The 16013-nt window shown below is 42.4% G+C and overlaps 1 protein-coding gene across 1 annotated transcript in view; it reads left to right on the forward strand.

The window, feature by feature from the left end:
• DHFR (dihydrofolate reductase) overlaps positions 1-9558 on the forward strand; it is a 46403-nt gene extending 36845 nt beyond the window's left edge. Inside the window, exons 5-6 of the mRNA XM_083151862.1 lie at positions 5517-5632; positions 8010-9558. Coding sequence (XP_083007988.1) covers positions 5517-5632; positions 8010-8088 — 195 coding nt within the window. The 3' untranslated portion in view covers positions 8089-9558. The remainder of the gene's footprint in view (positions 1-5516; positions 5633-8009) is intronic.
• Positions 9559-16013: the final 6455 nt, after the last annotated feature.

Consider the following 16013-nt stretch of genomic DNA (forward strand, 5'->3'; position numbering starts at 1 on the left):
CAGAGTATCCAGGACAAGTGGGTCCTGGGCATAGTCACCACAGGATATCAGCTGGAATTTCTCAAAAAGCCAAGAACAGGCAAAGTTTTGGTTTCAAGACTTCCAATTCTAAATGCAGAAAAGTTAAGTTGAAAGGAACTAGTCATTTTGGGTGCAGTTAAAAAAAAGTTACAGTGGCAGAGGAACGGTTAGGTTTTTATTCCTGCCTGTTCATCATAATGTTTCTGGATGTTTCAGAACTATCTTAGGATAAAAAGATTTAAACAAAAACATTTGGGAAAAGGTAATTGCATATGTAGACTCCAAAATCGATTCTCATGGATTTAAGAAAAAAGGATTAATTGGTGTCCATAGATCTCAAGAGTGCTTATTTTCATATCCCTATCAGAGACAGAAGATATTTGAGATTCTGGGTGTTAAGAGAACATTACCAGTTTACAGGTCTCCCGTTCAGCCTTACATCTTCACCAAAAGTGTTCACAAAGGTTCTGGTAACTCTTATCGTGTGTCTCAGAAAACAACATGTCATGGTGTGGGCCTATTTAGACAACTTAATGATATTAGGCTGTTCAAGAGAAGACGCTATAGAGGCAGCAAACCACGTTATAGAGTTCCTGCAAGGACATGGATGGTTGGTCAACTGGGAGAAGAGTCAATTAGTTCACTCACAAAGAATACAATTTCTCAGAATATTAATAAATACAGTAGACTTCGAAAAAGATGCAAAAGAATTCAGGAATTAATCAAGTTTATTCAAAGAAAAAATGTGGGTGCCACTAAATGTTGCATTAAGTCTATTAGGGATGATGGCTTCAGCAATCAACATCATGCTGTTGGCAAGATGGAGGATGAGAACTCTCCAGTGGAGCATGCTGAAATAGTCAGTTTCCTTTTAACCATCCAATAAAAGTCCCTGAAGTAGCAAGACGATCACTACATTGGTGGGAAGACAGTGCGTTGGATTTGACCAGGGAACACTTTGAAAGTCAAGTCCTAGGTCAGGCTATGGCCTAAGATAATGTATTGCCCTCCCGTTACTGGTTTGGTATGTCCCATTGTAAAGGCTGCCATGAAGTAGGAGGAAGAAAACAGTGGATTATACGGACGATAATTCCTTTTCTTCGTAATACTTCATGGCAGTCCATAAATATCCCTCCCTATGTGTTTTTCCTAGGAGCCATGGCGCAGACATTCAAAGACTAAGGGAGTGAGGGGTGGAGCAGACTTGTATAGAGGAAGAGGTGGAGAATCCTAGGAGAAAAAAACTACCTGTCTAGAGTTTGGGGGAGAAGGGGTTAACCTATTGTAAAGGCTGCCATGAAGTATTTTGAAGAAAAGGAATTATCGGAAGGATAATCCGCTGTTTTCCCATCTTCTCACTTTCATCATACATAATAAAGGTTATTTGCTTTCTAAAAGTAATTTTTGAGCATCTTCTTTGAAAAAATATTCTCTAGTGAACTATTTTATAGAAATTATCTGCCCGGGCTCCAGTGGTCTGTAAATGATGCACGGAACACATGGTTATTATGCCTTATTTTGAATGATCCTTATATTTGCAAACTGTATTTTCTAATTCTAAGTGGATCTGTTTTATTCAGCTACCATATTCAAAGTGTGTGTGTGTGTAATTTATATTATGTGTCTGTGACTAGGAAACAATGCCATCTGTTTGCAGGGAGTTAAACTACATATCTTTCTCACACATGCAGAAACAGAAGGTAGCAGACTAGCTATCAAAGCTTTTGCTTTAAGCGTATACTTAGTGTATACATAATGAAAACTCACTTTGTATTTATCACATTAGTTGCAAAATTAATAGAACATATAGTCAAGACATTGGCAAGGTTGGATATAATGATTTTTATTTGCGATAATTTTTTCCTTCAACTTTGCTTTTGTCAATTAGTGCTACTTTTGCAGCAATTACAGAATTGCAGATCTTTGGCATTCTAGCTGTTAATTTGTTAAGATGATCTGAAGAAATGTCACTCCGCTTCCTGAAGCACCTCCCAAAAGCTGGATTGTCTTGATGGGCACTTCTTGCGTACCATACAGTCATACAGTCAATATGCTCCCACAACAGCTCAATGAGGTTAAGATCTGATGACTGCACTGGCAACTCCAGCTGCCTGCTTCTTCCGTAAATAGTTATTGCATGATTTGGAGGTGTGCTTTAGGTCATTGTCCTGGAGGAAATTGGCTACAATCAAGAGCTGTCCACAGGGTATGGTATGGAGTGGCGTTGCAAAATGGAGTGATGGCCTTCCTCATTCAAAATCCCTGTTACCTTGAAAATATCTCCCACTTGGCCAGCACAGAAGTAGCCCCAGACCATCACATTACCGCCACCATTTTTTTCCAATCTTCCACTCTCTAATGTCTGTTCTTTTGCCCATATTAATCTTTCTTTTATTGGCCAGTCACAGACATGGCTTTTTCTTTACCACTCTGCCTATAAGGCCAGCATCCCGGAATCGCCTCTTCACTGTGGACGTTGATACTGGCGTTTTGAGGGTACCATTTAATGAACATTCCAGTCGAAGGACCCGTGAGACATCTATTTCTCAAACTAGAGACTCTAATGGACTTGTCTTCTTGCCCAGTTGTACATCGGGGCCTCCCACTTCTCTTTCTACTCTGGCTAGAGCCTGTGTGCTGTTTTTTGAAGGGAGTAAGTAGTACACACAGTTGTAGGAAATGTTCAGTTTCTTGGCAATTTCTTGCATGGAATAGCCTACATTCCGAAGAACAAGAACAGACTGTCGAGTTTCACGTGAAAGTTCTTTATAGCCATTTTGAGAGTATAATCAATCCCACAAATGTGATTATCTAGATACTCAACTAGCTTCTCTAACAAGCATACCCATTTTCTTCTACGATCCCCATGGCAGCCATAACACTGGGATATCCTCCCTTTTCCTCTAGTTTAGACAGGATGTTTTTCTAGGGACCGCCCACCCGGTGGTCTATAACCTCACTCCTCCCCTTCCTCCTTGTCTTTTTTTCTCCTGTCTCCTAACTAGTTTGGATAGGTAGGGAATGTTATTTTTCTTTCCAACTAGGGCTTACCTCTATCTCAACATGAAGCTGAAAGCAGTGGCTCACCGGGGGGAAGAAAAGTATCCGGGAGTGTGGCCTGTATAGAATCCTGTCCGTTGTATACTAGGACTTGGTACTTTTTAGGGAGTGTGGCCTTTATAGAGCCCTGCCCGTCTGTTTATTCGTCTGTAGCTGCCAAGCCTGCACTGGAGCCGCATTGAGGATTACGGACGCCGAGAGTATCATGCTACAATGGCGCCAAGGGCCATTATGTATCTGCAGTTTAGCCAGATGCTGTTTCGCGTCCCTGACCCTTATGATCAGCACTAGTCTTATGATGCCTGGCGTCTCCCTAAGTCCAGAAGGCCTTCCAGGGGGTACGCATGTGCAGAAGGAATACATATTTCGTGCAGCATAAAAATGCTAGAAGTAAGTCTCTCCTTGTGCTGGAGCACTGGAAAGATTGAAATGTCCCCCCCATCCCCCACAAGCCTGAAAATGCCCAAACAAGGTAACCCCCTTTTTAAGGGCATTAGTGTTTTACTTTTTAATTAGCTGGTTAGTGATAGGTTATTTCTGTTATCCTTCTTAGCGTGTGCATGCAGGCTCTGCACCTAAGAGAAATCCAGCTAATTTCTCTGCATTTCTGTGAGGAACAAGCTGCAGCTGTGTCTACTCAACCTAATCTATTGCATTGGAGCAGTAGGGTTATAAGAGGTCAAGATCTCAGGCTGGTCTTAACTATGAAGGTGCTGTTTTTTTCCTGGTGAATAGAGGTTTCCAGTTATGGATCAGGAGAGATAAATTTACCAGGATGTTTAATGTCATTATGGTAGAAAGTATGTTGAAAACTTTAAAGATGTGGCCTTCATAATATGAAGACCTTTTTATTTGACTATAGATCCTAAGACCTACAGGCAGACCACACTGCATAGGCCCGATCCCTACAGCCATACCACTCTGCATAGGCCCGATCTGATCTTGGCAGCTAAGCAGTGTTGGAGTAGAGGCTTTCCTAGTATTAAGTGATGAAGGCGTTAATCTCCAAGGAATGGCAGAACCTTTACAAAGCAAGGAAAATTATCCTTTTGGTGATGAACAAATCTTGAACCAGTGTATTGTGTATATAGCAATTATGTCTGCGATTTGACTATGTGAATTATAGGCTTGTGAATGGAAGAACCTAAACCTGTTGCTGGATCAAGTTGTACCTAGGACACATCCTAATTTTTCTACCCTAGGTGATTACTGGTTCCATCTGAATCAAGATATAGTAATGCTGGCTTTTCATCCTGAACCTAAGAACAAGAGAGATGAAGAGTGGTATACACCGGACCTAGTCAGAAGTATTGGCGTTTACTTAAACAGACGACATTAGAACATCAAAACATTTATTTGTGATCATAGAAGGAAATAAGAAGCTTGTGTTCCCACGAATCAGACCATCTCTATATGGATTAGACACCTGATTATATTCATATAAAAATGAGGGTTGAGAGGTTCAGGTGTTAATCAAAGCACACTCAACCAGAGCTGTGGAGACTTCATGGCCTAGGAAGATTTAGGTTTCCAGAAAGGACATTTGTGAAGCAACACTTTGGTCATCTATTCATATGTTCTCTAAACATTAGGTTTTAAATGTTGCTACCGCCGACTTGGGGATCCTGTCTTGCAAGGTCAATCATATTGCATTTATGGTTTCCAATCCTGTATTCTGCTTGGGTATGTCCCAGTGTCATGTCTGCCATAGGGATCGTAGAAGAAAGCTGCAAATTATACTCACCGATAATTCCATTTCTTAGAGATCCCATGGCAGCCATCAGAATGCCCTCCCCTTGTAGTGTTTTTCCAGGGACCTAAATAAGGTGACACTCGAAAGACAAGGAGGAAGGGGAGGAGTGAGGTTATATACCACCAGGTGGGCGGTCCCTAGAAAAACATTCGGTCTAAACTAGAGGAGAGGGAGGATATCCCAGTGTCATGGCTGCCATGGGATCTCTAAGAAGAAATTGAATGATCAGTGAGTATAATTCGCAGCTTTCAGCAGTGTTAACATAATTATACAAGGGTTTTCTAAACATCCATTGGTCTTCTAATGCAATTAGCAAACACAATTTACCATTAGAACACTGGCGTGATGGTTGCTGGAAATTGGCCTCTATACACCTATGTAGATAGATCTTTAAATAAACAGATGTTATCATTATTGAAAAAAAGTGCTTTTCTTTGAAAAGAAAAAAGGATTTATAAGTGACCCTAAACTTTTGCTTATGTGTCAGTAATGACACTGTTTTCATGCTGTATATAATCGGAGTTCCACATCTCTCTGCTACCGAATGGCACTTAATTGTTGTATAGCATGAGGATTCAATGTGATATGAATAAAACCTGTATATACTGTATATTGCAAAGCAAAGTTTGTATTAAACCTGAAGACCCCAAAAATGTAATTATCCCTCTGTCTTCTCTTGCAGGAGGTTATGGACAAACCTGTCAGCCAGAGACTCTTTGTGACCAGAATTCAGGCAGAGTTTGAATGTGACACGTTTTTACCAGAGATTGACATGCAGTCGTACAAGCTGATCCCTGAGTAAGATCTCGTTAGATACGGAATGTGTTTACATAACAATGGTTACATTTAAACAATATGACTGTGGTTCCTAAACTTGGTCCTCAAGGCACCCTATTGTAGGGTACACACCAGAACGATTTGGCCTCAATTTCCCCAATTTCAATCCAATTCCGACCGATTGTATGTTGATTGTAGGTAAATTGGGCATGTTTTGGCATGTTTAAATCTGATGCGCGTCCCCGCTGGTCGTTGCTGTTGCAGGTAGGATCTGTAAATGATCCATTCAACTGGATCCAGATCAGATGGGGATCGGATCGAATGCAGAGCGTGTGCTCCAACAGATCGTTCAACCATCTCACGATCTGGTGTGTGCCTAGCGTATCAGTCCAGATTTTAAGGATATCTTGCTTGAGCACAGATCTTTTAAATAGTGACTAATGTACTAATTTAGCTAGAGTGGATAGTCGTAAAACTTGGTCCTGACTTGAGGACTAAGTTTTTTGTATGCTGTGTACACACGGATACAATCAGCATGAGATTTTAACTATATAGTCAGTCATCGGGATCGCATGGTTTTTAACCCTTTCGATCCCGATGCACGCTCCCGTATCACAAGCAGAAAGTCTTGGCTGCATAGACTATATCGTGCATATCTGCACTATATAGTCAAAGTTGTATGCAGATCGCATGCAATGCAAACAAGTTGGGATCTGATCACGTTGGGATCACATCGCACGGTACTAGCACATGTGTACACACCATTACCCTGAGTGCCAAGAGAATTTGTCAAAACATCATAATTACCTGGAAATGTGTGTGTGTATGTATGTATGTGTGTATGTGTATATATATATATATATATATATATATATATATATATATCTATCTGGTGTGACCGCGGCACTGGGGACTTTGTAAACAAAACGGAACAGGGAGCCGGTTCTCTGTTAACGTTTCAGCCCTTTATTGTAGGCTTTTCTCAAAACAGCTTTACATGGTTTTGAGAAAAGCCTACAATAAAGGGCTGAAACGTTAACAGAGAACCGGCTCCCTGTTCCGTTTTGTTTACAAAGTCCCCAGTGCCGCGGTCACACCAGAGCTATTATTGGACCCAGTCCGGGTCATTACCGAAGGCACGGGCCCCAAGCTGTTCCCCATTGGAGCTGATTGCCGGCACACTGCCCCTGTGTGTGTGTATATATGTGTGTGTGTGTGTGTGTGTGTGTGTATGTGTATGTATGTATGTAGATGTATATCTAGATATAGATAGATATATCTCTTTATATATTATTTTTTTATTTAAATTTATACAACGAATGTAATTATAAAACAAATGTGAGTGGCGCTGGCATTTTTAGCCAATATTTTGCATATCTCTCACAGATCTGTTGCCATTTTTAGCGGATATTTTTGCACATTTCTCACGGATGTTGCCACTCATCAAAGGGTTAAGAACTGTTGCAATATATTGTTTGACTTTTAAAAGTAAAGATTCCTATGAATTTGCTGGGTAATTTTTGTAGCCACTTATCTAGAAAGCCATATGGAAATCGTCTCATTAATCTTATATTACGTCTTCTGGTAACTTTATTATTATTATTCATTGTTTAGACTCTTTACAGTTCACATTAACATTGTTCCAGGTTAATGTGTTTTTTTTTTGTCTTTTTTTCATGCATTATCTACTTTTAATCGCTACCTGTATAAAATTAGTAGAGTTTTAAGTGCAAAGAATAATTTTAGGTATGTGAGGATGTATTTAATTCCCTCAATAGATGAAACAAAGTAATTTGAATATTGTAAAAATTGTTCCAATTATTGGAATTCTTGAGTTCAGCTGAAACCTTCATGTTAATGGATTTTTTTTTTCTTTGAATATTACAGCTTTTATTTTCTTAAGTACAAGATAGTTTCTTATTACATTAAGGGGGGTATGCAATTGCTGTCGAGCTCCCGCAGCCATCTCCCGACAGCATTGAACAGGGTTTCTCCGCAGAACGAGCCCGACATCACAAGCTGTCGGGCTCGTTCTGCCGAGAAAAGCCGGAAATAGGCAAGCTCCCGGCCGGAGCTCATCTATTTCCGTCCTCAACTCGCGGCCACGCCCCCTTCTTGCCGCTCGGCGGCCGAGACATTGAATCCCGACCGCCGAGCTCCAGTCGAGCAAAGCGAGAACGGGACAGGGGCACGGCTGTCGAGCTTGCTCGACAGCTGTGCCCCTGACATTGAATACCCCCCTTAGCAGGTAAAAATCATTCAATGGTTTTATAAAAGACTACTGATGGCAAAGATTGATGTTACAAAGTAGTACGAACCTGTATTGTGTGACGGTGACTTGGCTCAGCACTGTTCACTTTTGCTAGCCAAAATTATAATTTTTCCCATTTTTTTCCAGATACCCTGGCATATCATCTGAAATGCAAGAAGAAAATGGCATCAAATACAAGTTTGAAGTCTATGAAAAAATTCTTTAGCCAAGGAACTATGCAGTCAGACATTAATGTTGGCAGCAATAGCTGGACATTACCTGGATACATTTCTTTTTTTTTTTTTTTTTGTTAAGTACCCTGCATTGTTATAAAGATATTGTACTTATACACAAGCATTTAAAAACATTGGTTGAAACGAACTTAGGCAGAACCTTATCCTTGCTTGAACAGCTCATCAACACATCTCAGATTGTCTGCCCTCTATACAGTATCTATACCCATTGTAAATGAACAAATGTTACAGCTTCTGAATATTGCACACTACAGTAGTGTCCGCTCCTTAAAGTCCATGCACCGCTGTCATTTCTTTAGACACAACAATTCCGAAAAAATGGTGGTAGGCTTTTTTCGATTTGAGCTATTCAATTATAGCCTGTTAAATGATCTGTTAACATCTAGATTTCAGGCCTAGGGCTCAATTCAGACCTGTTTGTTGTGCTGCACATGTTCGCAGCCACCAGGTAAATTCGTACGATACCCATACTGTAGCGAACTCTCCCAAAGGCGTTCACTCAGGGGTTATGCATATTATGCGCAGACCCCCACCATCAGCCAAAGGACTGAATTCGGCCTGCTATGAGCGGGTATGAATCACCCCATAAGTTCCTAGACCTATGTGTTACCACTACCATGGTTCACAAAAATAGAATGACTAACTCTGGGTGTGGGCCATGCTGGTTGACTATAGCACCAATTCTTGTAAATTATTACACAAGACTTGGTTCTATAGAAATGTGGGGTCCAAACCATGTCTCAAGTTACATGCAGTTTTTTGCAGTTTAATATGCGTACCATGTGAAAAAAGAATATAGTGCTCATCAAAACCTATATGGTGACCCTTTACGGTCTCTGTTTTATCAGGATCTCCCCGGATGGTGTCAATTTGGACCTTTCCAATGGTCCTCAAGCGAGTTGACACGGTGTCACTCCAGTGTTAGTGCAGTGGTATATACCATAAGCGGAAAACAAACTCCAATTAAAATTAAGAGGAATTTTGTTCAAGTATAAAAATATATAATACAAAATAAAGGGTGGGGGGGGGGGCTGCTTACATGAATCAACAGAGGTGATGGGGTAAAGGCCTCTCTACACGTTTCGTCCCTAACGCCCCTTATTTCGGCCTGGACTTAATAAGGAGAGTGATGTGTATATATACTGCTAACTTCCCATTAATCTATAAATATCTACTCTTGCAGATCTCAAGACAATTGTCACTTAATTTTAAACATATTGCAGTGTGACATATTTTCTTTCCAAGTTGCTTAGTTACCAGTGGCACAATATATTTAATATAGTAACAGTCTTCTATATATGTCCTTCATCTTTTATTGTGGTTAAAATATAGATGTTTGACTGATAGTATACAGTATACTTGTATGTGCAATAGAAGAAATGAAGGTTGTTGCTCTTGATCAGTGTTATTGACCTCTTTAATAAAATCTAGCAATGATGGAACTCGTCAAATTATTGAACTGACATTAAGGATTACCTATTGCTAGAAAACCAGAGAATAAAGCACGTGATGTGAGATTTATTGACTGAAACAAGAGCCCAGGTGCAGTGTTATGGTGGAAGGTTGTTTTGTATTTCAATCTGGGGGATGCTATTGACCATGGGGTTTAGTGAGGGTTGAGGTGTTAACAGTTAATTGTTAACTTTATTTTCTTCAGGATCCAAGGTCTCCACATGGTTAAAGATGGGTGTGAATGGGGCAGACCAGAATCAGTCACCGAACAGCAAAGCTTGAGAGCCTCCTCTACCTTCATACCCCACTCACATGCTGAAGAAATTCAGTTTTTGTTTGGTGCCCGCAGGAGCTGGTTACCACTGAACAGTGTGGCTGCATCATGCAGCCCAATTTTATCCTATTCTACAATCTTTTTAGTTCAGAAAACAAATGGTCCTATCGCTCCATTCTTAATCTAAAGTTGGTGAACAAAGTCTTGAACGTACCAAAGTTCTGCATGGAAACTCGACGTTTGTCCTGATAATGCGGCCTGTAGATTATTTGGTCTCCGTGGATATACAGGATGCCTACTTCCACAAATCGAGAGTACCCTGTCATCAACTATGTATCCATTTTTATATTCGAAAACCAGCATTTCCAATTCGAGGCCCTACCGTTCGGACTACAGCTCTGAAACTATTCACCAAGCTCATGACTGGGATGGTGGCTCTTTTCCGGAGGCAGGGAATTTGGATACTCCCGTACCTGGACTACCACCTTTTATTGGCTCAGGCTTCAGAGGAACTGAACCATAACCACCAGATGGCAATGTTATTCCTACAGAGTCTCGGGTGGCTGATCAACTAGGCCAAGTCCTCTTATCCCTTCTCAAAGGATGCTCCATCTCGGAGCAATACTGATTGCCCAGGTACAACACATCTTCCTTCATTAGGAAAAGATGACCGCATTGTAATTGCGCATCCGCATTTTGCTGCATGGTCAAAGGGTTACCATCCATGTGGCAACAAAAGCCCTGGGCTCCATGGTATCCACCTTTTGACCTAGCGGAATACACCCCATTTCATTCCAGGTGTCGTAGACCAGGCCTGTCAAATGGCTAAAAGTCTTCTACATGGATTGCCCGTACAGATCCAGTAAGACAATGCCATAACAGTGGCTTATATCAACAGCCAAGGAGGCACTCACAATGCAGGCCATCACTTGAAACCTATCTTGGGCAGCGCTCCATCTTCTGGCCATCTCCACAACATTTATACTGGGAGTCCTCAACTGGGAAGTAGACTTCCTAAGCTGAAAGGATGTACAAGCCTGAGAGCAGTCTCTAAATCCGGTAGTCTTTCAGCTTCTGTTTCACAAATGGGGTCTTCCAGACGTGGATCTCATGACCTCCAGACACAACCACAAGGTGCCAGTGTATGGGAAAAGGACAAGAGCTCCTGGGGTACTGCCCAAATTCAAGGCGGAGGGAGCAACTATTATACTAGTGGCTCCGGCATTGCTCGGGCACCACTGGTTCTCTGATCTTCAATGTTTCTTCATAAACAAGTCCTTCAGTCTACCTCTTCGACCAGACCTACTCTCACAGGGCCCCTATCTACACTCAGACCTGCCCCGCTTGTCTGACATTGTGGCTCTTGAGACATCTTTTTTTGAGGGAGAAAAGGATCTTTATTGTGCTTTGTAAAACTTTATTGCAAGGTCGCAAACCAGCATCAGATCACATTAACTACCATATCTGGCACTCCACCACCTTCAGTGGTGTTCTCAACGCCACTATGACCCCAAGGTTCTTAAAGTTCCTTGGCTCTTAACCTTCTTCTAGGTGGGTCTAGAAATGGGCCTTTGCCTTGCCTCTGAAGGTTCAAATCTCGGTCTGGTTCCAGAGACTGGCCTCCTTAGCAGACGTGCATACTTTTCTTTCAGAGGGTGCTCCAGATACAGCCTCAGTTTCTCCCTCCAGTGGCTCCTTGGGATTTGGCTTTGGAGACCGTGGACCTCAAATAGTTAACGACTAAGACACACTTCCTCCTGGCCATCACTTCAGCCCATAGTGTCTCTGATTTGGGGGCACTCTCATGTCGCGCTCTCTTTTTGGTGTTTCATCAAGACTGGGTGGTCTAAGCTCCGTTAGGAAAACTGATTGCTTCTTCATCCTCTATGGATTTCACAAGTGGGGCTGGCCAGCCACAAAACAAATGTTGGTGTGTTAGCTTTGGTTCTGGTTTACAAGCTGATTTTCCTTTTCCAAGTAGTCTCTGCTCATTCTACCTGTCCTTCGGAAGCAGCCTGCCATGATGCATCTGTTAAACACGTCTACAGGGCTGCTACGTTGTCCTCTGCCCACAAATTTCTTAGGTTCTATGCCTTTGATACGCTTGCCTCTCATGATGCAAACGTTGGTTGTAGGGTCCTCCTTTTAGCTTAGGAGTGAACTCTCCCTATTTAAACTTTTTTATTCTGATTAATCTTACCTTTTTAACTTTTTTTTTTTTTCTTCAAAGCCCATGGGCTCCAAAAGGGTGCCCACCCTGATGCACCTAGCTACAGTGGGTTACTGTTTCAATCAACAGTTCCCTCTCCTTTGTGTTAGCGTATTTTCCATGCTTAATTCTCTGCTCTCCAGTTCCTGCTCAGGGCTTGTTAACTGAAACTGAAGTGCTTGAGCATGTGGGCAGGGTATGAGGGTAGATGAGTCTAGTACAGTGATGGCTAACCTTGACACTCCAGCTGTTGTTGGGATGTGTAGTTCAGCAACAGCTAGTGTCAAGGTTAGCCATCACTGGTCTAGTGCATCCTAGGAGATTTACAATCTTTGCTGTTCAGTGTCTGATCCTTGTATTCACCATGCATACCTATTATAAACAATGTGGAGCACATGGACCTCGAAGAAACAGTCTTCTTTTTTTAGGAATATACACTCCACCTTTCACAATCAATTGTTGGAAGTAGTAGGATTAGCACTAGGTTAACTAGTGTTTTGTTTTTTGACGTGCAACCCTGAGTCGTGGCAGGCTTCAGTGGTGTGTGGCAACTAGTAGCCCTGCAGGTGGGCACTGGGGAAGTCAGATGAAGTTAAGACCCATTGGCCGAGGAGCGCACACCAGGCTCAGAAGGCAATCTGTTGACCGTTGCTGATTTTTAAGAAGTAATAGCACCAACTGGGACTGAGAAATGTGAGCGTGCAGGAGGAAAATTGGTGTGCTTTCTATGCTGGTGCATTGGCTGGATCTACAGTATGTCAATGGCCTCTCCTCCCACCCTATTAAGAAACCAGGGTTGAGGTGTATATACATAGTTCCTAACTTCAATCAAGGATAAGTGCTGTGGTAAGGCTAACACAGGTGGTGTAGTAAATACTAGCAGATGTTTAATCCGTTTAGTAATATCACTTGGGTGTGTGAAAGGGAGAGGTTATCCTATCCTATAAACTATTTGTTTCCCCAACATACTGAACAATATTAGTAACCAGATTTATAAACCACATGGTAGTATGATTCAGAGACCTCGGTTACATATATTTGCAAATGCATGGGTAACCCTCCAAGCAATCCGAGTATTGAGGGTTCCTATTGCTATATCTAGGTGCAGATATGGCAACTCCAAAAACCCAGCATAAGCCAGAAAGCCCAGAGCAGCACACCAGTGAAAAATAAAGCGTTAGTGTTAAGAAACAGCTGTGTATACAAAGTGATATAAAAGTGATGAATGTAGTTAAAATATTAATAGTAGGACTTTCGTTTCTGGCTCCCATGGGTGAGGAAGCAGGGCTCTGAGCTCCGTCACCAGCCAGCCAGGGCTAGCACGCCGCCTACCTAGCCACACTGGTCACCGGAAGGTGCCGCCGACCTCCCACTGCCACCAATGGAGACATTTCTGTCCCAGACACAGCAGGGGAAACCGCAGCACCAGTCCTCCGTTCCGCCGCGAGGACCTCCCAACATGGCCGCCGGCACGCAGCAGTCAGCTCAGGCTGTGCAAACACAGGCACAGCCTCAAGTAAATGGACTGGAGATTTCACATCTGCCACCACGCAGCCTGAACTGTTCACCCCTTACACCTAACCAGCCCCAGTAACCCCTATGACATGGAGAGGGCTATACAGGATAACATCAACCCTATTTTAGATGCACATGCAGCAATCTATGCAGAACAAAGTCCCAACTAAAGCAGATCACTAGAAGGGTGAATGTTAATGAAACCCACTTGGGGGAGGCCTTTCAAAACATCCAGACCCTAAAAGCAACCACTGACTCTCTGCAAAAATCTGCATATACTGTAACATGCAAAACAAGCGTGAGGAACAACCTCTGCATCATAGAGTAGGTCTCCCAGAATTACTTAAGGGACCGGATTTATATTATTTTCTTCTGACTACATTGCCAGAACTGTTGCAAGTAGAGGAAGCCTGTACGGGCATGATTGTAGAGAGCGCACCAACTGGGACCTGTGCGTGACGACCGCACTAATAGGCCTTGCGCTGTAATATTTAAATGTCTCAACTTCCAACACAAGGAGGCCCTGTGGACAACGTTCATACACCAAGTTTGCCCTGCTTTATCCCGCCAAGCTGCGTATATTCTTGGGGACCTCTTTCAAGGAATTTAGCACAGTACAGGATGCAGAGGCTTACTTGTTGGAACACGCGCAAGCTACTTTTTCACCGGCAGGACCAGACACAGCCCATGATGACCTGTAGATATGACTCTGTATTGACACCTTTAGCTCCAGAATTTACTTGAATCCTCAAAATTATCTTCACCCATTTCACAGGCTGTAGGACATACATCTATATCCAGGACTCTGGTACCGGGACAATTTAAACCCCATTGGAACTCATTGGTGGGGGAGGCGGCTGAATGGCCGTTGCCTACAGTACCTACATTTTTTTTTTTTAGTGGGAGATGAAAGGTTATGCTGTGGAGGAAAACCCACCTGACTTTGCATATCCATTATCCTTCATGACATGCTAATATTGAGCTGGTGTAGTGTAGATTCCCTGGTACCCCTAAGGCTTTATTTTTATATGCGTTGTAGGTAATCCCTTACAGGTGCGGTTATTGCTATAGATATAGATAGATATATATATATATCTATGTTCGTGCTACCATTATTTAATCCGACGCCTGAGTTGGGGACAGAGAGTGGATTTAGCTCCTGTTTCCCTCTTAGGTCCTGGATAATATAATTTAGGGCTGGGGCAAGCCTGTTAGTTTATGTGCTCGAGTTGTTCTCTCCCTTGGAATACAGTCCCCAGTGGCCAATTCTGCTGCTGGGCTTCCGGAGGCCACTTTAGTTTAAAATTATGTCTGTTGTGTGGGGAGCTGGAGAGGACTACTTTCCTCACCCTACTTACATTGACGAATATTATGATGGAAGCTATGGCCCCAACTCTGGAATCCTAGATTGCAGAAGACACACTTAACTCCCCCATAAACTTTGAAATTAAACATTATGGGGTGGACGGTGCTGGCGAAGTGCCCCTATAATTCAAAATCCAGAGGAGTCATTTTTGCAAATAAAAGCACCCCAATCCAGATCCGTACCACCAAGACTGATCCAGAGGGCAGATGGGTACTTGTGGACGCCACCGTACATTCAACCAGGTACACTTTATGCAATGTATATGCTCCCAATGTTTTTTTGAAATTCTTCTTTATGAATCTTGTTACCTTATTAACGCCTTACCTAGACACTACAATTGTATTGGCAGGAGATTTTAATGTTGCATCTAATGTGTTGGATAGAGAGTCCAAGGCTACTGCTAGAAGACCCCCCCCCCCCCTCTAAACATGGTATCCACTACTTAATGTCAAGTATTTACTTAACAGATGTATGGCGGGCCTGCAACCCTGTGGAGCGGGAATTCTCATGCCTTTCGGCAGCCCACAACACTTTCCCGCGTAGATTATGTCTTGCTCTTCACAAAGGCTTTCCCACTAGTACATGACACGGGTATCGAAACTATATCGATCTCTGATCACGCCGCATGTTGGGTAGCTTTACATACTACTCAAGATAGGGGTCCATACATAAACTGGCGATTCCTCAGCCACCTAGCCAGCTCAACTAAGTTCAAATTCCTACTAGAATCCACTTGGATGGAGTACAAACACAACAACATGACCACGGCAGTAGACTCCCCACTTTTATACTGGCAGACCTCTAAACCGGTGCTGCGAGGTGCAATCATTTCTTACAATTCACATCTATGTAGGGAGCGTGCTAAACATTATTTGGAGGCTCAGACCACATTGATGACATAATACCAAACATACAAAATCTCACCCACAATCCCAAACAATAGCATTTAACCAAGCCAAAACGGTATTTGACACGCTCCTCACCAAATTAGAAACTAGACTATCCTTTCAAACGCAAAGTAAATATTAAAGATTTGGAGGCAAATCGAACAGACTAATGACTAATTTACTACAAGGCCAAC

Source organism: Crinia signifera, chromosome 1 (assembly GCF_055691185.1).
Source record: "Crinia signifera chromosome 1, ASM5569118v1, whole genome shotgun sequence".
NCBI lineage: Eukaryota > Metazoa > Chordata > Amphibia > Anura > Myobatrachidae > Crinia > Crinia signifera.